General features: G+C 38.1%; 1 protein-coding gene across 2 annotated transcripts; it reads left to right on the top strand.

The window, feature by feature from the left end:
* The first annotated feature begins 455 nt into the window (after positions 1-455).
* spats2 (spermatogenesis associated serine rich 2) lies at positions 456-22956 on the top strand. 2 transcript variants are annotated; one of them, XM_028010983.1, is made up of 13 exons: positions 456-598; positions 3678-3916; positions 4668-4747; positions 6469-6577; positions 7042-7091; positions 7651-7876; positions 9156-9338; positions 10308-10443; positions 14603-14661; positions 16652-16761; positions 16889-16991; positions 17709-17854; positions 20193-22956. In XM_028010983.1, exons 2-13 carry the CDS (start codon positions 3883-3885, stop codon positions 20442-20444), a joined length of 1488 nt encoding a protein of 495 aa, XP_027866784.1. In that variant the 5' UTR covers positions 456-598; positions 3678-3882; the 3' UTR covers positions 20445-22956. The 2 variants fall into 2 exon arrangements, with proteins under 2 accessions (XP_027866784.1, XP_027866785.1); XM_028010984.1 differs by lacking the exon at positions 456-598 and adding an exon at positions 2366-3334.
* Positions 22957-23897: the final 941 nt, after the last annotated feature.

Genomic DNA, 23897 nt, shown 5'->3' with positions numbered 1-23897 from the left:
TTCCAGATTCTCTACCCACTGTGAATAACTTCACTGAATACAGAACAAACTTGTTTTAACCAAAAATTCACCAGAAACAGACACACCTGCAGTTTTTGTGAGTCTCACAAGCTTTATATTGAAAGAAATTGCTTGGGAATAACGTTTCTTTTATCTGATTTTGTTATTTATATTAACTCTTTTCATTCTGGTCTTTAAAATACCAAAATTTCCACATAGCTTGATATTTTTGGTCCAATATAATTTTTAAATATTCAATTATTGATGTTTTGACCATTTACTCAGTACTTTTACCAAATACTTTTTTTTACTCTTAGTCCAGTCATTTCTTGTACGGCTACTTTTTTTTTTTTAAACTTTTACTTGAGTAAAAATATGTTCAGGTAGTGCTACTTTTACTTAGTACAATGCATACCTCCGCCACTCCTCAGAGTATTAAAAGGGGCTTGTCCGCCTCCAACCTGGCAACCGCGAAGCTTCGCTGAAGGAAAATATTGGCCACAGCAGCAGACTGCTTGGCTTTACAGACGGCTGACTGCTGTGGGAACTGCAGTAAGTTCTTTCCAGAAGGTACCGTCCACTTCGCTGCCAACACCAGGTACGTGTTTAGTATCTTTGAGGACTTAACATAGTTTGCTTTTTTATTTAACTAAAGCAGACAAATACTTAGCTTAGCAGCTGCGGCTCTCTCTCTGTCTCCTTTTTTTTTTTTTTGTAACGGCAGAATTGATTATCTCACTGGTCGTTAGCCTTTCAGCACAGACTGCTAGCTGCGAGCTAATATTAGCTAATGCTCTGTGGAAAGGTGAAATAAATCATTTCTATCGAGTGCTGCGAGTTGCAGTCAGTGGTTGTTTGTCCTGGAAAGCTAACAGTGGGATAAATTACCAGTCGATGATATTGAGTTTCACCGAGCTAGTCATAAAACGTTAGGTAATATTAGCAGGCTAACGGTAACCTACGGACTTTAGTGATGAGGGGGCGCTGGGATAAAGGCACCCTGTAGTTGTCCAAGTTAAATCCGTCAAATTCAGGTAAAAATCAAACAAAAACTTCAGTGTTGGGGGGGGGAAATTATAGAGGCTGCGGGGCGCATAGTTGGTGAAAACTGGGTGATTTCACACCTCCCAGCAGACGGGCTGTGTGGTTGGGAGATAGTCCGTCTTTGTCGCGAAGCTGCTTCCACAAAAGATGATTTCTGTTAGAAAAGCGACGCCGTCTGGATACGTTTCACGGCAGATAGGCTAGAAAAACATATGGACGTTTGAATACGGAGGAAGAGTTTTAATAAAAACATTGCTTTGAATGTTTGGAGCTACAGAATAAGATGAATTGTTCTTTACAAGCTTTACAATTCCTATTTTTTTATCGACTTGATTGATAACCTACCTGGACTGGACCCATCAGATAAATTAATTTGAATAGTTAATAACTCTCTGCAATGTAGAGTAGTTCTGGTTTATGTTGTGTAATCTCTCAGACTTGACTGAAGAAGTGATTTCCTTTTATTTTCAGATGCACTGATCAGGCGTTACAACCTCTTTTTGATTTTTCTAAGATCTGAACAGCTGATTCTAATATTAACCAGATTTTTCTTTCTAAAAACTGTAACAAATTAGAAGGAAAACGTGCAGTAGTTCTGAATACTATAGAAAATGTAGGAAATTTAAATAACTACCCCCATTTATGCACAAAAATGCAAACCCTTAACAGTTATCTGGTCATTAATTAAAATGTACATTTTGGGTTTTTTGTTTAGGCGTTTATAGATTTAATGCAACTGATAAATTAGGAAAAAACAATCTGAATTTTTCCAAATCATATAAAGGGAAAATATTCCAGTTCTTATTTCCAGCTCAGTGTATTTCTTGCAGTTTTTGGTGTTGCTTGAGTTTATTCAATCAAAAATATTCATATTTTTTAAATGTATATTTTTAACCAATTTTGAAAGCTTATGAGTGTCCATTTAAATTGGATTTAAAAGATTTAAATATATAATTTTCTATTGCCAAAGTCCTAGAAAATTACCAATTGCAGTTGCCAATAAAGACAAAATTCCTCCTATCATAAAGGTGACAGGTGCTCGTTTAAAATGGGGGCGAAAACAGTCAGCCAATATAGGTTTATTTTATTTTTTTAAATAAAAATGGAAAAAAAATTTATAGCAAACAATATATGATTTTAAATGTCAATTTTTCTTTTTGAGAATTTCATCTAAATTCGCAATGTTGATATATATATATATATATATATATATATATATATATATATATATATATGAAAATTAATAGCATCAGGAATGTAAGGATTTATGCATCATTGGGTTGGTTCAAACTCGCATTATCATAATTTATAGATTTGTTGGTGGAGAAATGTAATTGTTATTTTATTGTCGAATAAATCAGCCAACAAACTCTGAAGTCTGATTTATGTGAGGGTGTAGTTAAGTTTCATTTATATAGTTTTACAGTTTCCTCCATGCAGACGATACCTGCCAGTTACTCATAAAAAACATATAAAAAAATGTCAACATTATATCCAGAACTGGCTCAAACTGCAACAGATTGCTTTGTGTTGCTGCAACATATAAACAACGTTTTCATGCAAATGATCTCATTGGTTTTTAAACAGTTTTTATTTCCTCAAATCTGCATATCACTCACTCTTAAAGCCTTTTGTTTAATTTGTTTTTGTTTAATTTGAATGCTTCCTTTTTTCTTTTTTTTAAACACACGAGTGAACCCGGTTTGCTTGAATATTCGAACACCATCCCTCTTGATAAACAGGATGCATCCTAGTGCTGGCATGAGCGGCGGCTGCTGCGTCGTTTGTTGTTTGTGCTTACGTGGGTCTGACGTCTGAAGGTGTGGTGGAACTGGGGCCGTGACATGCCAGGTCCTCGTGAAGAAGGTGTTGGTTTGTTCCGACCAGTTTCCCTTTCAAGAGAAAAAGAAACCTAAAGAGGGGAAACGGCTGGCCTGCAAACTGGTTCCAGATTTCCAGATGTCTGGTGAGAGCGTCGGAAAGGCCAGGATGGACATTAAGTTAAAAAGTGGAAAATAATCTACTTCCTTTTCTGTCTTTTTATCCCATCAAAATTAAATAACACTTTATGAGTTTCTGGTCTCTCCTAATCTAACCAGCTGTTTCACTTATTGTGAAACAGAGTTGTAAAAAGGTCCAAAGGTCAAAAAGCATTTTTCTTTTTTTTCGTTTAGGTAGCAGTCCTGTTGATTAGACATTTCTGAACTCCTGGAGCTGGTTTATTACATTTTTTGATAATCTGTTAATTTCTCAGATGCGTTAAACGGATCAAACATCTGGGACTTTAAGGGTGAGGGTTCTGACCTGATGGGTCGTCTTTGTTATCATGAATCCTGCAGTGAACAAGGGGGGGAAAAATCCTTCAAGGATTTGATTCTACTGACTCTTCTCTTGAAATGAAATGCAGCGGTTCTGCCAAGGACGTTATTAAGGACAGACTTTCTCAAGACAGACAATAATTCATTGAAATCTGGTTTTCATTTATGCAGCATTGCCAGAGGAAAGGGATTTCTATTTATTTTTTTAAGTCGCATTTAGTTTGCAGATCCTACAGAAGTGGTTATTTCTGCTGCATTTATATTTATGTGTTTATCAGATAACCTTCTTTTCTTGAATCTTTTTCTTTCCAACAGGTCGGATCAAGTCGACTGCTGGAAGGGAAAATCTGTCTTTGCCCAAGTGGAGACGGTCTGGATGTGAACCTTGTTCTTCCACTTCACCTGCCAGTTAGAAACCTTATTTGGGATCTCCTTTTATCAAGAGCTGCCCTCAGTCTGAACACTAGGATAAATATTATACTGAAAGGATAAAATTTCGGTTTTACTCTGATTCTTCTGCATGACGACGATGGCGAAGAAAAACAGTCTGAAGGGTACGTACCGGCGTTTGTCTTGTAAATGTCTTTCTGGTGAAACTTTAACTTTCGAGCTCAGCAGTTCGGTTGTGTTTGTGAATTTCCTTGGAGTCAAATGATGCCGCCGCGCTCCTTTCGGAGAATCTCAGCTTTGAGTGTTTACACCGACATCAACGTGTTTTCATCGCATGAGAAAGACGGCTTGACTGCGACTCAGCAGTTTCCATCTTTTAATGGTCGTAGATTAACTTTGGACTTTGCTTGTCAGTCTTAATTCTCTGCTCGCATCTTCATAGGATTTCTTTTCTTCCACTAACCGTTTTGTGGGTTTTTTAAACTGATACTGCAGACCTTGAAGTTGGTCTTCTCTAGCTCCATTTATGTATTTCTTTGAGTAATTTGAATCAGACTCTGATTCCAAACCAATCATGCACAAAAGCGCTGAAGTGTTTGCTGCTTGTGCTGCTAGCTCAAGTGTTTGTGCTTAAATGCCTCAACAAAAAGTTCTTCAACCTCCGCAGTTCAAAGAGGTTTGCATCCTTATTTTACGGAAAATGTATGCACATATTGAGCACATAAAAACAAGCAGATTTTCCAAATAATCTGCAGCTGTGATGTGATTAGGATTCATGTGTAATATATTTTTTTCAGGATATCTCTGCAAAGATAGCTGGGGCTTCTTTTGTTTTGCAAATGATGTTCTTCTGTGGTTTGCAAATGTGGGTCAAGGCCTGGACTGACTGCGTTGTTTTTCTTTTCTTCTTTATAGATACATCTGGTGTGGTGTTTGATACTCGCTCAAAAATGGTCATGTCCCAGGGAGGAATGACGGAGAAGATGAAGGACAAGGTAAGAAGCAAATCTCAATAAGTTAATTTAGTAAATCTATTCAATATGTGAAACCTTAAGTGTTCATAAAACTAGGGCTTACGGATGATTTATGAGACAATTTAAATTATAATCATTTTATTTATTTATGTCTGCACACTCAGACACTCTACAGGAATCAAGAAAATTACAAACAGAACACCAAGTACATCAAGAAAATATGTCAACCCAAAGCACATTTAACAAAAAACAAAGTAAAACAGTATTGCATAAGTTTGACCAAAAGGGTTTTTAAATACACAAATTATGTTCTCCACAATTATAGAAGTCTGTGTACTAGGAGAGTAAACCATAAAAGAATTATGGTGCATCGTAGTATATGAATAGAAAGTTGAGTGGAAGGAAAACGTATGGTCGCCTCATGCTGCCTTGAGAGTTAGGATTGTGAAGCGAAGTCTGTCCCACCATCATTTTCTGGTAAATAAACCAACAAAACTGACTAAATCAGTCAGAATACACATAGAAACTAAAGCGTTGTACTCTATAAAAAATATTAGTAACTTATTTATAAATGTTCTTAACTGATCAGCAAACTTGTCTGACCTCAACATTTTAGTGAATCTGTAAAGTTTTGTCTAAGGCTGCATGACATTTTATCAAAATCTGTCATTGCATTTGTGTAATTGGACTGATTTGGTGAACTATTTAGCAGGATGTTATGTTTTAGTCATCATGCAACTTGACATGAATTCTGCATGTCAAGTTTTATTTTTTCAGATATGTAAACCTTTTTATCAACTACTTTAAATCCTTGAAGATAATTACACCAGAATAAATATAAGAGTAATGTGTGTGTGTGGTTTTTTTTATGTTTTAATTACTTGTGATATTTTTGTTTGGAATAGGGATTTCTTGAATTGGGCTATTTTTTTAATACCACTTGTATCTGAGCCTGTGTCAAAATTTATAGATATAAAAAAAGATGAATCAATTAAGTATTGACTTTTTTAACTTCTATTTTTTATTTGGGGTTTATATACGATTCATATTTGAAGGAACTGGATTTTTGTTTTTCAGCTGTTGCTCATAATAATTAAACTTGGAAGCTTTCTCTTTAAAATATCTCTGAGCGAAACGAGTCTTTTTAAATAAGTTTCTCTTCTTAAATTAAGTTACTCATATAAATTGACTTCTAATGTGTCGAGATGCACCTGTATTTGTGGTTAAATACACTTGAAAGTTCTCAGACCTGCACATGCCGAGTCATGTTTGCATTTAGTTTCGCTCTGTACTTTTTTCCTGCTACAGTTGGCTATAAATGTTGCAAAAAAAAAGCAACATGATCTTTTTTTAAATAAGAGCTGCCGCACCCGTCATCTGGGAATATTTTTGAGTTATTCAACATCCAGATATTCAGCTTGAGATATAAAGGTTTGCCGGTTGGAGCTACAGCTAATGGATTCAGTGATGTTGGGCTTCTTTTATGGACAGGAAGAAAACTTTTAGTTTGCTCTGCTAGTAAGTGTTTTTATTTCCTCAATGTGTAGCGTTTCAGGAAGTTGGACAAATATAGTTGATGCAAATGACGTACACAAATACGTCCAGTATTTTAAATTTGCCCTTCGCTGTAAACATGTAGTGCAAGTTGATAAACGGGTGAACTGTGAGGGAAGGAAATATTTATTCATTTTGCTGTAAAACCTGAGCAGCGGGACTCAAGGTGTGTTTTTCTTTCATCACAGATCAGTGCTGTGAGGGCAGTTGTCCCCAACAAAAGCAACAATGAGATCGTGCTGGTGCTGCAGCACTTTGAGAACTGCGTCGACAAGGCTGTGCAGGCGTTCCTGGAAGGTATGAGGATGTTGCTGCTGATCTCAGAGTTCACATTACTAAAGGATCGTCACATAAGTGGCTTTACTTTGTTTTCAAACATCAAGCAAACCTGCCTGCATGTTTTCTCCTCCTTTTTTTCCCCCCTCTCTCTTACGAACAGACTTCTATTGCCAGCTTGTGCTGACACGTTGCCCTAATGCCTGTGAGCTGAAGCAGCCCATTTCTCTGCTTTCATCAGGCGTACCATGCTTTGAATTCAGCTGTTGAACGTCATTTGCATGCCTTCAGTTTCACAGGGTTAAATTTAGAAACAGGGTTGTCCTGAACGTCACGCTGCTTTGTTCCTCCCTGGCATCCATTAAAATTCTCAGGGCGTTTGTATTTTAAGGCGGTATTACAAGACTTTGAAGCTCTGATGTGCAACTGAATCAACTAGTTGTGACCTTGGTGTTCTGCTTTTTTTTTTTTTTTTTTCTCCGTAGGGAGTGCAGCCGAAATCCTGAAAGAGTGGAATGTGACCAGCAAAAAGAAGGTGAGATTAATAAAGCATGCAATTAAAATTCCTCTGAGTCAGCATGTTCATCTATCTCACAGATGCTAGTTTACATTTCTAAAGTTACATTTCAACTTACTTGTAAAATGCACTTGATTACAGATTTATTTTTATTTTTAAATTGTGTTTCTTATTTAATAATTGTGAAATAGTTTTTACGACATTAGAAGAATATTGACAAAGTTTTGCGCACATTTGTAATGGAAACACAGCTGACGTCTGAAGTTAAAACAGACTAAACGTCTCTTGGTCTGGATGAGTTGGAATTACCAAACATATATTATGTGAGAGATAAAACTTTGTTGAATTTGTTTTATCCCTGCTGTAGAATACTATCACAATATTAACATGTATCGTATAATGGTGAATCAAAACTGTTTTCTTGAGCTCATTTGTATTGTTTTTATCTCCAATGAAGTGCTGGAAAAGTTTGAAAATTTACCTTGAAAGTGCTTGAATGTTACTGTGGGGAAAAGTGCACAAACCCAACATTTAGAGTTGGATTAAAGGTGTGTGACGTGACTATTTTCATTTCCAGCCCAAGAAGAAAAAGAAGCCCAAGCCTCAGCCTGAGGTTTCCTCAGAGGCGCCTCAGCCGGAGGCGGCGTCGCCCGACGAGAGCAAGGATGATGAGATGAACGGCTTCCACGCCAACGGGTCGGTAATGGACGCAGAGTCTCTAGATTCGCTGAGCGAGCAGCTGGACTCTGCCTCCCTGGATGCAGCTGAGCTGGACTCTGAACCCGCTACACCTGAAACGCCGGGTAAGAACGGCTTGTTGTTTTCCTCTAAGATCTGATGGGGGGGGAATAAAAAATCAAAGAATTGGTTGATATAAAGGGAAAATTTTAACTTTATCGAACGAAAACCACTTGATGTAAAGGTTGAGGCTGCTGATCTTTGAGCTAAAAACCATGACTAAAGCTAAGTGATGCGATTTGTTTATATATTTATTACATTTTCTGTTTTTGAAGATTTAATATTTGGAAAATGTGGGATTTTATTTCCCCTCAGTAATCCACTCCTTGGGTTTCCATAGCTCAGAGAATCACTATGTCTTTTTGTTTTACAGCTTCTATTTATTTCAACTGACAGAAGGAATGACTGTAATAAAACCTTTTTTTTTTTTTTTTTTTTTTTTTTTTTTTACATATTTTCTGTCATTTGTATATTTTTTGTATTAAGGAAAAAAGTAAGAGTGGAAAAATCAATAAAAATTTGAATTTTGGATAAATTCACAGATTTTATTTTTAAACTATATTGCCCAGTCCTAACAATGAACCGAAACTTATTTCTCAATAATAAAACAAAAACCTTTAATTGAATTAACCTATCATGTTGTAGTTGAAAATGTGTTTTTATTATATTTAGGAAAACTTTTTCTAGCTGCATTTTTTTCTTTTTTATTTTGAGTGTTTATTTTCTTAAATTAAAAATGTACAATAATTAAAGTTACCACACAGTATTTTTCTTTTACCAGCCATTTTTTAAATTCAAAAACACCCAGTAATTAAACTGGACTAAAAACAGAAGTTGTTTTAAATTCTCAGTTTTTTGCTTCATTCAAATATTGCATGTTTCTATTTAATTCTGAGCAGGTAAAAAGATAGTAACTGACAATAAAATGTAGCATTTTATATTGCAACATTATGGCTCCCAAGTACTTTCTACGTACTGTACTTGAAACAAATGGTTTATATGTGTTAATTTTGACAATTGGGTTGTTTTTTTTAAGCATACTTAGCATTAAGATTTTGTTTTAAGGATTCCTAAATTGTGCTTAAATCACAATTTATAATACACTTGCTGTGTGTTAAAAAAAATTTTTATCTGTTAACTAAAAGCTTAGTTTGTATCACGGCATGATTTTCTCACTCTAAAGACATGTTGAACTTCTGTATCTGAAGCTGGCCACTCACCCACACAACGCAGTAACAGACTTCACCCACATTTCAGCAGAAAACTGTTTTGGAAAGACATAAAGCGCAACAGAAACTACAACGAACATCTAAAGGATTTAACGATCAGTGTGTCTTCTCACAGGTGTCGAGGCAGAAAGTAACGTTAGCGCTCCAAGTCCTGCTCCCCAGCAGGGAAGAAGGAATCACCACCAGCTTTCCAGAGGCAACAAGCCTCGGCACAGGACGGGCTCAAACCTTCATCCCTCCTCATCCTCGTTAGCAGCCACCTTTGATGAGCAGGGATCATCAGGAGGGAAAAAGATGGGTAAGTAACTTAAAATAGAGACGCACCGATCCGATATTAATATCGGTCTCAGTATTGAAAAAAATTCTAGATTGGGTATCATGACGATGTGCCCCATCCATAAGGGCAGATCTATTCAGTCTAGCTCTATCAGGGATTCCCCCAGTGCTCATGGCGCTACAGCAGTCATCCAACCACACGCCGTATTTTTGATTTAAAAATATGTTTAAAGTTGACAAGAAATTTTAAAATATCATTTGATAGTTATGCATTTTTGGAAGACTGGAAGATTAACACCTAAACATGAACTATAAAGTCTTAAAACAGGCAATTATTAAAACAGCCTAATAAATTAACACGGCTAAGTCTGGTGGGGGCACAAGTAAAGCCTGGTGGCCCGCCAGGCTTACTGTACCCAGAGGGAAACCCTGGCTGGGCTTTGTGCTCTGAGCTACGTCATGCTTTGAGTTCATAATTGCACTTTCTGAACCATTTCAAAGGTTTCTTGCAGTTTATGTTTACTTTTAACTAAGATAGTCAACTTGTTGTTTTAGTCAGGTTGAATTATTTTATTTTTTATTCAATATTGGCCATATCCTAATTACACTGACTGAACAGATTAAAGCTGTGCTGGTTTGACCAAACTTGTGAATCTATTGGTGTATTTAAGGTGCTGTACAGGTGCCGAGTTATCAAATAAATGTATATTTCCCTTTTGAAGGAAAATAAAGGCTGTTTTTATTCTATTCTAATTCAGTACATTTGTGTCTGCTTACTTAAAAAAGACTTTTTAAGTCAGTTCAGCGTTGTTTTTCTGCATTGGATCGGTTTCAGCCGATACTAAACCTCAGATATCCGTAACAAAAGTGAAAAACATGAATCCGTGCATGCTTAACTTAAATTAATCTACCCTCTAGTTAAAGTTATCTTAAGTCAGAGAACATCAGCGGTTCCTCAGATGTTTAAAAATAATCTGTTTCTCCGCCTCAGCTCCCAACATCGACCGCTCGGTGAAAGACCTGCAGAGATGCACCGTCTCCCTGACGCGCTACAGGATGGTGGTGAAGGAGGAGATGGACTCCTCCATCAAGAGGATGAAACTGACGTTTGCTGAACTCCAGAGCTGGTACGTGGGCTTCCTGTGAAACCTTCACATCTGCTTTCTGATCCCGCTGAAAAAGAAATTCCTCTTACTGAGATGGAAGTGATTCAGAAGAGAGCCCAGCTGGCTCTGAATTACACCCATCTGAAAAATACATCAAGATAGATAGATAGATAGATAGATAGATAGCATTTATTGTCATTGAACAGAATTCAACGAAATTTCCATTGCAGCTCCCGTGCAAAAGGTCAAATATATACAGTATAAATAAGCAAACACACAATAATAATAATAATAACAATATATACAACTAAATTAACTAAAGGAACTAAAGGCACTCAACCACACCAAAGAAGTAGCAGCAGGTCCAATTATGGCAAAGTACAGATAATGTGACAGTGCAAAGTGCAGAACAATATGGCTGTGTGGGGGATATGTATGTGTGACTGCGAGGTTATGATATGTGTGGGAGGGGGGGGCGGCAGGGAGTAATGGCTCTGACGGCTGTGGGGAAGAAACTGTTTCTCAGTCTATTTGTTGTAGTCCGTATATTCCTGAACCGCTTGCCTGATGGCAGCGGCACAAACAGTCTGTGGCCCGGGTGGCTGGAATCCATCGCTATGGATCCAGCTCTCTTCTTGACCCGGTCTGTGTAAATGGAGTCCAGGTCTGGGAGGGGGCATCCCACAATGCCTTGTGCTGTTCTCACCACCCGTGTCAGTTGTTTCCTCTCCAATGCTGTGCAGCTACCATACCACACAGTCATGTTGAGGCAGAGGATGCTCTCGATCATCGCCCTGTAAAAGTTCACGAGCAGCCGTGAGGAAAGTCCAGCCCGTCTCAGTTTCCTGAGGAAGAAGAGCCTTTGTTGTGCTTTCTTCACCAGGTGGGAGGTGTTTGTGTTCCAGGAGAGGTCAGACGTGATGTGGAGGCCCAGGAACTTGATGTTGTCCACACGTTCCACCACTTCTCCATCTATGAGAAGGGGAGTGTGAGCCGACCTCCTGGACCTTCTGTAATCCACAATGACCTCCTTGGTCTTCCCTGTGTTCAGCACCAAGTTGTTGGCTGAACACCACTGAGTGAGCTGCAGAATCTCCTCTCTGTAGTGGGTCTCGTTGTTGTCTGAAATGAGACCCACTACTGTTGTGTCGTCCGCGTACTTCACGACTGTGTTGGTGGGGTGGATGGCCACGCAGTCGTGTGTAAACAGGGTGAAGAGAGCTGGGCTGAGCACACAGCCCTGCGGCATGCCTGTGTTGAGGACCAGTGGGGACGATGTTGAGCCACTTATTCTCACCACCTGAGGCCTGTTGGTGAGGAAGTCTCTGATCCAGTGGCACAGTGAAGCGGGCAGCCCCACCTCGAGTAGCTTCAGCACCAGCTTGTCTGGGATGACGGTATTAAATGCTGAGCTGAAGTCTACAAATAGCATCCTGACGTAGGTGTTGGGATGCTGCAGATGGGTCAGGGCTGTGTGCAGAGTGATGGAGACAGCATCCTCTGTTGACCGGTTCGCTCTGTAGGCGAACTGAAGGCTGTCCAGGTTTGTGGGGATGAAGTCTCTGATGTACCTCAGAAGAATCCTCTCAAAGCACTTCATGATCACCGGGGTCAGAGCGACGGGCCGGTAATCGTTCAGGCTGGTGATGGACCTCTTCTTCGGTACAGGGATGATGGTGGAAGACTTGAGGCACTCAGGAACCATGGCGAGCTGCAGGGACAGATTGAAAATGTCCAGAAACACTCCTGCCAGCTGGTCGGCGCAGGTTTTCAGCGTCTGGCCTGACACCTTGTCCGGTCCTGGAGCTTTGTGGGTGTTGATCCTCCTCAGGGTGGACGTCACCTGATGCTTCTGTAAGACGAGGGGCTGGTGCTGCTCTTCCAGTTGGGGTAGATGTACAGCTTCTCTGCTGCCCGCCGTGTCAAAGCGGGCAAAGAAACTGTTTAAGGTGTCAGGCAAGGTGGGGTCGCGGCTGGTCAGCTGAGTGCTGTGTTTGTAGTCCGTCATGGTTCTAATGCCTCTCCACATGCTTCGGGGGTTGTTGTTGATGAAATGTTCCTCAATCTGCTGTTTGTACTGGAGCTTGGCCTGCTTAATACCTTTTTTCAGTTCCGACCGAATGAGCTCCTGCAAAGTTTAATCATTTGGATTTATTCTGCTGGTGCTCAATGACTGAGTATGTAAAAACAATTTTAGCTGAAAACAAGTTTATTTCCTCAGATCATAGGAGGGTGGATTGATTTGGGATAGTTAAGAGGAGTACAATAAATTTCAGTCTGACTTTGTTTAAAGAGCAATTTTGTTTACAGCGACTTCATAATTTATTTTTATGGTTTTGGTTGTAAGTAGGGCTGCAACTAACGATTATTAATTGATTATTGTATCAATCATTCTGTCACAAAAGGTCACATTCTGTGGATTTTTTTATTTAACCAATTAAGCCTTTTTGTACAATATAAAAACTATTCTTTTTTAAAATAAGTAAATAATGTACATATTTTAGTATAGTTTTGACTTAATTACTGTTATGTTTCTGCAATGGCCTTTTTTGAGTCTGTATAATGCAGTTAATGATTAATTACTAAGTTAGATGACTTATTTCTACAATCGATTAATCTGATTAATCGTTTCAAACCTATTGGTTGCAAGTGGTTTTTACTTCCTTTTACGTTTTTCTGTGGCCTTTTATTTTTGGATATTTAAAATATCTTTCAGTTCCAGTGTTAAGTCTTTACAAAAAATTAAAGTTCATTTGTATTTGAGAGGGTAAATTTGTATCATTATGCCATTATCAATAGATTACTTAAAAATGATCTCAAAACAACAATATTATCGTTTATCGTAATAATTACTGGTGCAATTTATCATCCAACAAAATGTATCTTAATTATAGTTTGTAGTAAATTTGAGTACAGCTTTTTTTTTTTTCATGTTGTTACACCAAGTTTCACTTTTATTACATTAAGTCAACAAAACATCTTCTGTTAAGTAGTTCTGGATAATTGTGACATCTGAGACAGGAAGGTGGCAAAAACACTTGGTTCACAAAAACAATGTCTCCTTTTTGTTTTTTTGTTTGTTCCTGTCTGAGTTGGTACCTGTGATGTCAGCAAACTGATTAGAACAACAAACAGCAGGATGGTCAGATAAAGAGTAAACTGATCACAGATTCCAGACTGAAAAACAATCCTATGAGAGTCTAAACATGACTTCTACCTATTGCTGTGACGCGTCGCCCTTCAGCGTTTTCCAATGTTTCCAATGCAGTAAAATACTTTTAAAATATTCTTTGTTTTCCCACTTTGGTGATTTCTATGACTAGTTTAGACCTTTTTATACAGCGAAAAAAAAGGGATATTGTTGAAAAGTGAATTTATTTCACTTGTTCAGTTAAAAAAATATAAATGAATAATTGTAGATCAGGACTGCAACAAACAATTTTAGCAATCGATTATTCTATCGATTTAATCTAAAGTTAAATCAGGCCAAACTTCTCGTTTTAGGTCAGTTAGAATTATCAAAATAATTTTTATTTGCAACAATAGTGAGATTAATTCATTAATAATTAATAATTCCTAGTGTCACAATAAATCAGTTAATTACATAAATTAAAACTATTTCAATCATTTCAATTTCCATTTCTTGTTTCTCTCTTTCTCCCAAAGACGAGATGAGAAAATTATTCTCTGCATTAATCTCAACTGGCTCCTTTTTTGAAGGAGAGTTTAGTTTAGAGACTTCAGTTTCACTTTTATTTGTAGTTTTGTGTATTTTGTTTTATTTATTTTGGGTATTTAGAATGTCTTCCAGTTAAAGTGCTAAATATTCATTAGAAATAAAAGTTTAGAAATCTTTGCGTTATTATGCCATTACTGCTATATTACTTGAAACTGCTCTCAAAACATTATAATTTATTGCAGTAACTTCTGGGACAATTTATCATCCAGAAAAATATTATTGTGACAGGCCCAGCCTTAATGGATGCATAAATGTTTTCTAAAACAAACCTAAATGATCTAAAATTTTAAAGGTGCAATGATTTATTTCCTCCCTTAATTAGATTTAGACAGTTTTTGAAATAGTGGCAGCATTCCTGCTCCAAACTGTTTTGCTATTATAATTGAGAAAAGTTGTGTGTTTTCCAGTGAGTTACTCGTTGTCGTCTTGTTTTCTTTCCAGCTTAATGGACAGAGAAGTGACTCTTTTGGGAGAGATGGACAAAGTGAAAGCTGAGGCCAGTAAGTGCTGCGTTTTTAAGTGTTTTTACGCTGCGCTCGGCTCGTCACTGATGACTAGAGCTGCTGGTATTCTTCCATCATATGATCACCTGACTGAAAGCCCTGAAGAATCTGACCCAAATCATTCCCAGAAGGAGTAACGGAGATTGTTGTGGAACAGCAAGTCCCAGTTTCCTGAAAAGTGCAGCGGCGCCCTGAGGGTGCTGATCTACCTGCAGCGTCCTCCTGTGTGTTTGTGTGTGTGTGTGTAACATGACAGAGCAGGACTTCATATTTGTATAAGTAGGCCATTCTCTCTTCCGCTGTCCTCTCAGTGTGGAGTTTTGTCTGTTTGAGGCCTGGAAACGCTGAATAGTGTCAGGTGTCGAGGGAGACTCAATGCTGCCTTTGTGCAAGGTGTGCAGTGAATTGAGTGGAAACTTGAGTTCCTCCTCAACAGAGCCAAAGTGGTTTCTTGAAAATTTACCCCTTAATGTTGCGCTGTGTTTGTGTTATATAAATGTTTATTCTGATGGGAAATTATTACTTTTTTTTTTTTTTTAATCAATGCCTCACTACCTGGTTACAGACAGCAGCAGAAAAATGAAGTTCATTCTTTGAAATCATCTATAATCTGTATTTTGCTAAAATGAATAATATCCTACAAGCTCTCTGGAAAAACAAATATTTTTCCCAAATCAGGACAAAATAAATGCTTTATTCCATTTATGCTGCTGCCTTTTTATGCACATATTTATTCCTGCATACATCTTTCTGTTCAGTCATTCCTCTGTCTTTTTCTCTCCTGGCCCTACATTCAGCTTGCATGTAATAAGCTATGGCTATCTGCTGTCTGTTTTAATATATAAACCCTTCTGTCAAGAGTGATTAAAACATGTCCTGTTTCTTCACTAACACCAAATGGTGGCTGTAACATTAAAATACAAGAGGAAATGTGTTTTAAGTTAAGATTTAAGCAACTTTTAACCAATCGCGATCCATAACTGCTGCTGCTTTTGTAGGTTGTTGCTGTTCTGCAGCAGTCAGAACCTGCCACTAGGGGGCCACAGAGGGAAAACCGGTGAATGCCAGCCAGGGTTAATTTAATTCACATGGGTGTGAAGACTGTAGAAAACCTTCTGCAGCTCCCATTTCTGAGAAAATTCCTGCAGGATCTGAAAATGCATCAGTTTGAAGTGCAGAGCTGAAGACCGGTCGGGTCGCTGGCTGCCCTTTGTCCATTTACAAGACGGGGATGTAAGCAGCAGGATAAGGCACCAGAGTTAATAAAATATTTTTTTATATGGATACCTGGCTCCTTCTCTCACCAAGAGAAGAAATCACTGCAAAAACACAAAATCTTACCAAGTATTTCTGTCTAGTTTTAATGCAAATATCTTAGTCCACGTGGAATAAGACAAAACTATTTTACAAGCAACTCTCCAGCAAAATATAAGAGCTTGAAATAAGTTAATAATTCCTTTATATTAATAAAAGAAGGTACTAGTTCCACTGGAAGATTATTCCACCTTTAACAAGACATGTTTCCCATGTTAAGTGAAAGAATTTTCCAGTGAAGCTATTTATCAAAATGAAGGTATTATTGACTTAAAACAAGCTTGTATTTTCTGCTGAAAAGTTACTTGTAATTTAGTAGCTTTAAGACAAAAACTAAGATACTTCTAGTAGAAACGGGACCAAAAATACTTGGTAAGGTTTTGTGTTTTTGCAGTGAAGGGAGCATTTCTTCCTTATTGCTTTGTGTTAGAAACCTCACAGGACTCACAGGTTCATTTGAATTTATACTTTGATATTTTTTTGTTTTCTGCAGGAAAGAGACCTTACTCCAACATTTTTAATACTGGGCACCTCTTTGAAATTTGCTATGATGCAAATATTTGCAGCCTGTAGTTGTTTCTGTAAGACAAGTTGCCGGTGTAATCTGTGAAACCATTTGCCTGATATCTAAACTGATCCAATCCTATAATTAAACCTGTTTTTTGTGTTGCAGTGATGATTCTGGACACTCGGCAGAAGAGAGCGGAGGAGCTGAGGCGGCTGACGGACCGGTCCGGTTCCATGTCTGAGGAGCAGCTGACTGAGCTACGCGCTGACATCAAGGTGCTGCTAGACTTTCACTCTGCTTTATTTAAATTAACTTTTGTTTTATGGGATAACGCAAGATAAACAAAAGTCTTTAACATTCTGGCTTGAAATAAGCAGAGAATTTTATTTTATTTTTTTTCAGCATTTTGTGAGTGAACGTAAATACGACGAGGACCTTGGGAAAGCTTTAAGATTTACATTTGACCTTGAGCCACTGAAGACGAGCATCTCTAGTTTTGGATCAGGTACAGCACTTTAGTTCCTTTATTATTCTCTTTATTCATATTAAAATATGGACGAAAGTCCAGTTTTATCTTTCTTATCCACATGTAGACAGTTTTAACTTTGCTCTGCTTAATAGTTGACACAGCAGGCGTTTTGGAAACGATCAGATATTTATCGGAATTAGAACGACATATGGACGGGGCATAAATCGGATTTATTTTATTTATTTGTTTTTGGGTGAAAACATTGTAATCACGCCATTCTCTACATGTTTTCCCCTCTTTCTTCACCCAGTTTCCTGTCTGTTTACTGTTCAGTTAAGGCAACTAATGCCAAAATCAGTCGCAGTAGACGCTCACACCTGTCTGATCATGATGCTAAACTTCAATGAGTTGGACTTATTGACAGAGAGCGACAGAGAAAATGTGTTTATAGCAACTGATGATGAGGAAATTTTAAAGTACAATCTTAAAAATCAAATGATTTCTTATCGTCTTGCTGCTTCTTCACACATACGCCGGATAAAATCCTCTGAGATTTGGTCGGCTGACGAACACTCAGCTTTATCTTGAGCAAAACGTTCATTTATTTTTAACCTACAAAGACTTTGCTGGTTCTTGAAACCCTTAATTCTCAAAGAATAACTATTTGTGGTTAAATTAAGCTTTTTAAATCTCCAAAAGTCAGTTTTGTTAATGAGGCAGGAATCTGTTTCTGACTCGATGTGTTTCTTCTAGTGTACCATCCACGTACGGGCTACTCGGACCGGTCCCGCTGCAGCTCCACATCCTCCTCTGTCGCCAGCCCAGTCCAAACGGAGACCCCTCCTCCCACCCAGACCCAAACCGCCCCTGCTGAAAACCGCCCGCCTCCAGTCAAACAGGTGAGAAAGAAATAAACTCATTTATCATCTTTACCACATTTGTACTTCTAAAACGGCTCATTTCCAGAGCAAAAAAGTGGTATATAATTATTAAATGGACAGAAAGTACTTCTTAAACCTGTGTCCTAGTCAAAGTCCAGATCTAAATGAAAAAAATCTAATTTTTTTGTATAGCACCTTTCAGCAACAAGGCATTTCAAAGTGCTTTACATCATAAAAACACTAAATTACAAAGTCATAGAAGACAGTCAACAACATTTTGCACATCAGTTTATTGATTCATAATTAGGTTTCAAAATCAACTCTAAACAGGTGGGTTTTTAGTCGAGATTTAAAGGAAGTCAGTGTTTCAGCTGTTTTACAGTTTTCTGGAAGTTTGTTCCAAATTTGTGGTGCATAGATGCTGAAAGCTGCTTCTCCTCGTTTCGTTCTGGTTCTGGGGATGCAGAGCAGACCAGAACCAGAAGACCTGAGAGGTTCTGGAAGGTTGATACAACAACAGCAGATCTTTAATGTATTGTGGTGCTAAGCCGTTCAGTGATCTATAAACTAACATCAGTATTTTAAAGTCTATTCTTTGAGCTACAGGGAGCCAGTGGAGGGACTTTAAAACTGGTGTTATGTGCTCTACCTTCCTGGTTTTAGTGAGAACGCGAGCAGCAGCATTCTGGATCAGCTGCAGCTGTTTGATTGATTTGTTGGACAGACTTGTGAAGACGCTGTTGCAATAATCAATACGACTGAAGATGAACGCATGGATGAGTTTCTCTAGATCTGGCTGAGACATTAGTCCTTTAATCCTGGAAATGTTCTTCAGGTGATAGAAGGCCGACTTTGTAACTGTCGGCCTTCTATCCAATTAGAAAAGTGTAAAGATTTGAAAATTTGACTGTAGCTGCAGCGAAAGAGTCAGTTAATTTGAGTGTTGAATGCAAATAAATGCAACAATTTTCAGATGTTTATTTGTAACAATTAAATAGTGCAGTCAATCGACTAAAATGTAATCAGATTATTCACTCTCTGGCGTTGGGGTTATTCACTCTACTTTTGTAAATTTGAAATGTAAATATGCACATTTTCAAAATGTTTTAAATATTTTATTGTCTTAAACCAAACATCTCAGTTTTCATATTCAGGATATATTTAAAAGTTATTTTGTTTAATGTTAATTATAAACACGTTGTGCCTCAGGAGAAGGATAAGTTATCATTGCAATATCTCCTGCCTTGATTTAGTGAAAACTTTTGTTTTGGTAAAACTAAACTTTTATCCAAACTCAGGTTGTCTTGTATAGTGAAATTTGCTGCTTGGCACACCACTTCGACTCTCCTCGCTCATCTTTTCACTCACATTTGTGACTCTGCATTGTTGACCACAGTACAAGACTGTGTATCGCGCTGCTCTGAACCAAGTAACCCTCTTCGTGCGAAAGGATTTTTCTTTCCTTTTCTTTTTTTTCGTGTGAAAGGATTAATTGCACTAGGTAATGCAATTAATCTGTTATGTAATATTATCGCATTAAACAATTTAGATTAATTGGTTGTGTCAATGTTGAGAGCCCTACAAATAAATGAAATGATTAATTTATGTCTATTTTTAGTGAATTCCCACTTTGTTATTCCATCACAAAAATTCCCCCCAAAAAAACAGTAAACATTTTGGATGTTTTTTAATGCTTGGGTCTCAACTGCTACTAAAAACAACTTAAGCACTTGAGATAGAAAAACAAAACAAACACTCAGCTGTTTTTTAACAATCGCTTCATGTTTTTTGGTGTCTGGAAAACTAGTTGCTTTACAAACATCCTGGTTAGTCACATTCAATGGCCACTGTGTTACTTAGCAAACCAAACAGAGCTCCAGCATGTTTGGTCAGCTGGTTTTACCACTGTATGTGCTGTACAATGGCTGCTGAAAAAGAAAAGTGTTTTGTTGTTGACTTAACATTCAGAAACCACTTGCTGCATTCTGGTTGGTTGTGCAGGAGCCTCTACTAATGCTTTTCAGAGATGTATGGTTGTATAATTGCGCATCTGTTTGCAGCCATTTTTTTCCATGTGAGTGTAAACGTTGAGTAGGGGGCGTGACCACCAGCAGCGAATTTAAAGTGACAGGAGGCCCTAAAAACAACTCAAAAAATGATTCTGTTTAAAAAAAAAAAAAAAAAAAAGAGAAAAGTAATTAAATTGCTTTTTATTGACTACAAGACCGATCCTAACCTGTTCAAGGAAGCATAATAGTTCACCTTTAACTTTCACATCTTGTCATGTTACAGGCACAAACTTTAAGAGTTTTAAAAACTCAATTTATTCACTTTTCTGTGTTAATTTTGTCCTCAGATTTTCCAGGGAAACAGGCGAACCTTCCAGGGACCCGGCTACCACTCGGACGGCCAGCGGTACAACGGCAGCTCCCACCACGACAGGAACGCCGGGCGTGGGAGCCACCGTTACCAGGGCGACGCCGGGTCCTCCGGCCCGTCCTCGCAGCAGCCCCACAGCTCCAGGGGCCCCTCCCATCCCCCCCACAACCCGGACCGGCCCGCCCACAACGGGCTGCCCCAGCGGCTCCCTCGAACGCACTGCCCTTGACACAGGAAACCGTCTCACTCAATCAGACCCATCCACTACCGCCCTTCCACCCCCAAAGCGCCCCATTACCCCTCCACCCCGATGCCCTTCAATGAAGAATAGTATACAAGTTTACATATTTCAGTCAGTTGAGCTGTAGTGCCGCCGCTCTGCAACACTCTGTTCATTCTTTGAACTTGAAAAGCTCTGACTGTCTCCTTTCTCGTTTCTTTTCTCTCGGTTTCCGTGACACTTTCTATCTTTAGCCTCTGCTGCTGTGGCTCTCCGTCGTTTGTCATTACCGAGACTCTCGCGATTTACCTGCAACAATCCGTGCACTATTGAAGTTGAACTCTTAGTACTTTCCTTTTTTTTTTTTTTGCGCCGTCAGCTCTCTGATTTGAATTTTTTTTGGTTTTGTTTTTTCGTCTCCAAGAACCATTTCAATGCCTTCGCTTTTTGGGGGGGTAAAAAAAGTGTGGAAGTGAAAAAGTAGTTGCAGCTTCGACGAGGCTTTCCGACATGCAATCAACACTACAGACGTCTGTCGTCTGTCTTCGCTAGGTGGAAACAAGACATATCAAACTGTAAATCAGAGCTTAATGTTCGGACACAAAAGGAGTAGTTTAACTTTTATAAGACAAAATAATGATGATAAAAAAGAGGCTCTCGCTCCGTTTCTCTCTGCTGGATCGCTTTGTTTGCTCTCCATGTCTGTAGGGAGTCGAGACTATTCCTGTTAATTTCGCCTGAAGCGGGATCCATTATTTTCTGACTGAGAGCTCATTAACTTTCTTTTTTCTTTCTTTTTGTAAACTATTAATGAAGGAGGCTTTAGTGTACACATGCTGTTTCATAATCCAGAGCATTTATTCAGCTGGATGTTCTCCTGCATGCCCAGTTCCTTGCTTTATTCAGTTTTTCTTTTTATCCACATGAGTGGCATAATAATGTCCTGCTTGCCTTTAGTCGCAGACTTCACATTTGCCTTTCTGCAAACACAGATGTCTCTGTCCGAACCTGGGTTTCAGGATTTGTATTTTTGTTTTTTATTTTCTTATTGTCCGGCTGCAGAAGTAAAGTTCTCATAGGATGATCGAACGCTTCGGGCGGGTGTTGATTTCATCTTTCCGCGGCTGCTAAGGAGTTGCTTCAAGCAGCTTTTTGGGGTTAAATTTTCGTCTTTGTGTCCAGTTTGAGAACAAAACACTGGTGAATACCTCATAGCCGATCCTCTGTCGCGACCTGTTTTCTCAAGAGACAGCCGACTCCCTGGTGATTCCTCACCACTTACGTTGATGTAGTTATGTACATAGAGCGAGCTGCAGAGCCGTAGTGGGAAACCAGTGGTGTTACTTTATTGCTTCATCTCGTTATCATGTCGTCTTCCTTCAAGCGGGACAGGAAAAATTCATCTTTAAGCTCCTTTTCTTTCCTAATTTTTCTTTTTACTTTTTAGTTTTTTTGGAGTTTAAGGTAAAAACAAGATTTACTTCACGAGTTAAATTAGTGATTATTGTGGAGAAAATAGTGATGGGGATGAATAAATGGTGATTAGGCTTGACTGAAAGTAGTTTTTTGTTTTTTTGTTGTTTTTTGGGAGAATGATTGTTGGCTTTCTCATGAGATTTTAGAGCATATATGATGGTATTGTGAGCAGCCAGCTAGTTTATGATAATGTAGCCAACTATAGGCTTCTGGATGTGATCCACAGATGCTCAGACGTTGCCGTTTGTGCTGAAATTGTTTCGATTTAGAACTTAAAACTCGCCGTATTTATCCGTCAGAGCGGATGCAGCTTTAATAGTAACTCTGAACAGACTTAAAAATCATGAAAATTACCGCAAAAGTAGGGAGATACTTTTGTTTTGTTTTTGCATGGAGTAAAAAAAACTCATCCAGGTTTCTTTTTTTTTTTAAATCACAAAAGATGCATATTTACTGAAGTTGTATCAAGTGCTACAACCTTCCTCACCCGCTCCTCATCAGCTCTTTGCCTGAGAACGGGCCGCACTGTGTACTGAATCAAACTGCAGGACACATCGAACACAAATCCTCTGATAACCTGTGAGAAACGCTGGATTCTCTCTCTCATCCACATGTTGCGTTTTACATTCCAGGCTCCAGAAACGTTTGGGGCTTTTGCTACAAATATGACAAAAAATAAAAAATCTAAAGCAGATAAATTTAACTCATTTTATTTTTTTTACTTCTTCCTCCTACCCTGCTTTAGTTCTGACTCTTTCCTGTACATACATGTATGTAGCTATATGATTATCTGCTCACACCTGGGCATTTTGTATGTGATATTCATACTAGGCATATTTGAAGTCAAAAACATCAGTTTTGTTCATTCTTTCAACTGTAAACTCAAGTGCCTTTTCTTGTCCCTTCCTCTCCCTCCGACATTTTGTCCTTCACCACAGTACGGACCAAAGACATCGACCGTCCCCGACAGTCCAGCCCCGTCTCTCTCCCTCTCACTGAATGGCACACTTCATTTACTACAAATAAAACTGTTTGCAATACCAAATGTGTATCCTGGAGTTTTGTATTCGACAAAATGGCAAAACAAAACAAGCAAAGGTGACCTTTGTAAGTATAAAAAAAACCCCTCAAATGAGTATTTAATTTATTAAGAGGTAAAAACGTTAGTTGTTTTCTTGGACACATTGAATCAGATATAAAGGGAGAAGGGGAAATAGTACTTTATGTATATATTTTTTTACCATGTGAATAAAGATGCAGAATAAATTCAAAGTTTAAATCAGTCAGTTCTTGTTTTTAAAGGTCATTTTTTGTAACCTTACAATTTGTTTTTTTATTAGATTACGTCAAAAATTCACTATTAGTAAATTTAAATCTCACTAGAGCGATGCTAAAAAAAATGCAAATAAAGTCAAAGTATTATGAGAATATTTATATTACCGGAGGTCGAAATAATACGAAAATAAAGTCATTACATTACCAGAGGAATCATTATTTCAACTTCATTTATTCTCCACTCATTATTAGGCCCGAGCAGCGGCAGCCTATTGTTTTCATACTGTTTATTTCGAGTTTATTCTCGTAATATTACATCTCGTAATTTTCATTTTCTTAGCGTAGCTTAATACTCCGTCGTAAAACTGGGCCATCAGAATATAAAATTTGCTTTTTTTCATTTTGAATACCTAAAAATGTAAATGTTTCCGTCCGAAATAAGTTTGTTTGCGCTAAAGTGGAGAAGCTCAAGTTATGAAAGATGAGCAATACCACACCCAGCCAGCAGATGGCGGTATTATACAGAAGAACTAGATGTGAAGCTGGAGCAGCAAGTCCGCCAACTTCCTGCAAAATCAAGATTTCCCAACCAAAATGTCAGGCGTCTCCACTGAGTAATTGAAGTTTGTTGGGAAAAAATACTTTTTAATTATAGTAACGCCTGAAATCACCTTTATAGGCTTAAACAGATCTTTGTTCAGAGTTTATTTT

This window comes from Xiphophorus couchianus, chromosome 24 (assembly GCF_001444195.1).
Source record: "Xiphophorus couchianus chromosome 24, X_couchianus-1.0, whole genome shotgun sequence".
Lineage (NCBI taxonomy): Eukaryota > Metazoa > Chordata > Actinopteri > Cyprinodontiformes > Poeciliidae > Xiphophorus > Xiphophorus couchianus.
Note: the sequence above shows the minus strand (reverse complement) of the source record. Positions and strands in the feature narration are given on the sequence as shown.

Bases quoted from the DNA above. Each gene is read 5' to 3' on its own strand.
- spats2 (XM_028010983.1), top strand. From the start codon at position 3,883: ATGACGACGATGGCGAAGAAAAACAGTCTGAAGG. The intron at 3,917-4,667 runs GTACGTACCGGC...TCTTCTTTATAG, and splicing joins GAAGAAAAACAGTCTGAAGG to ATACATCTGGTGTGGTGTTT. The intron at 17,855-20,192 runs GTGAGAAAGAAA...TTTTGTCCTCAG, and splicing joins GCCCGCCTCCAGTCAAACAG to ATTTTCCAGGGAAACAGGCG.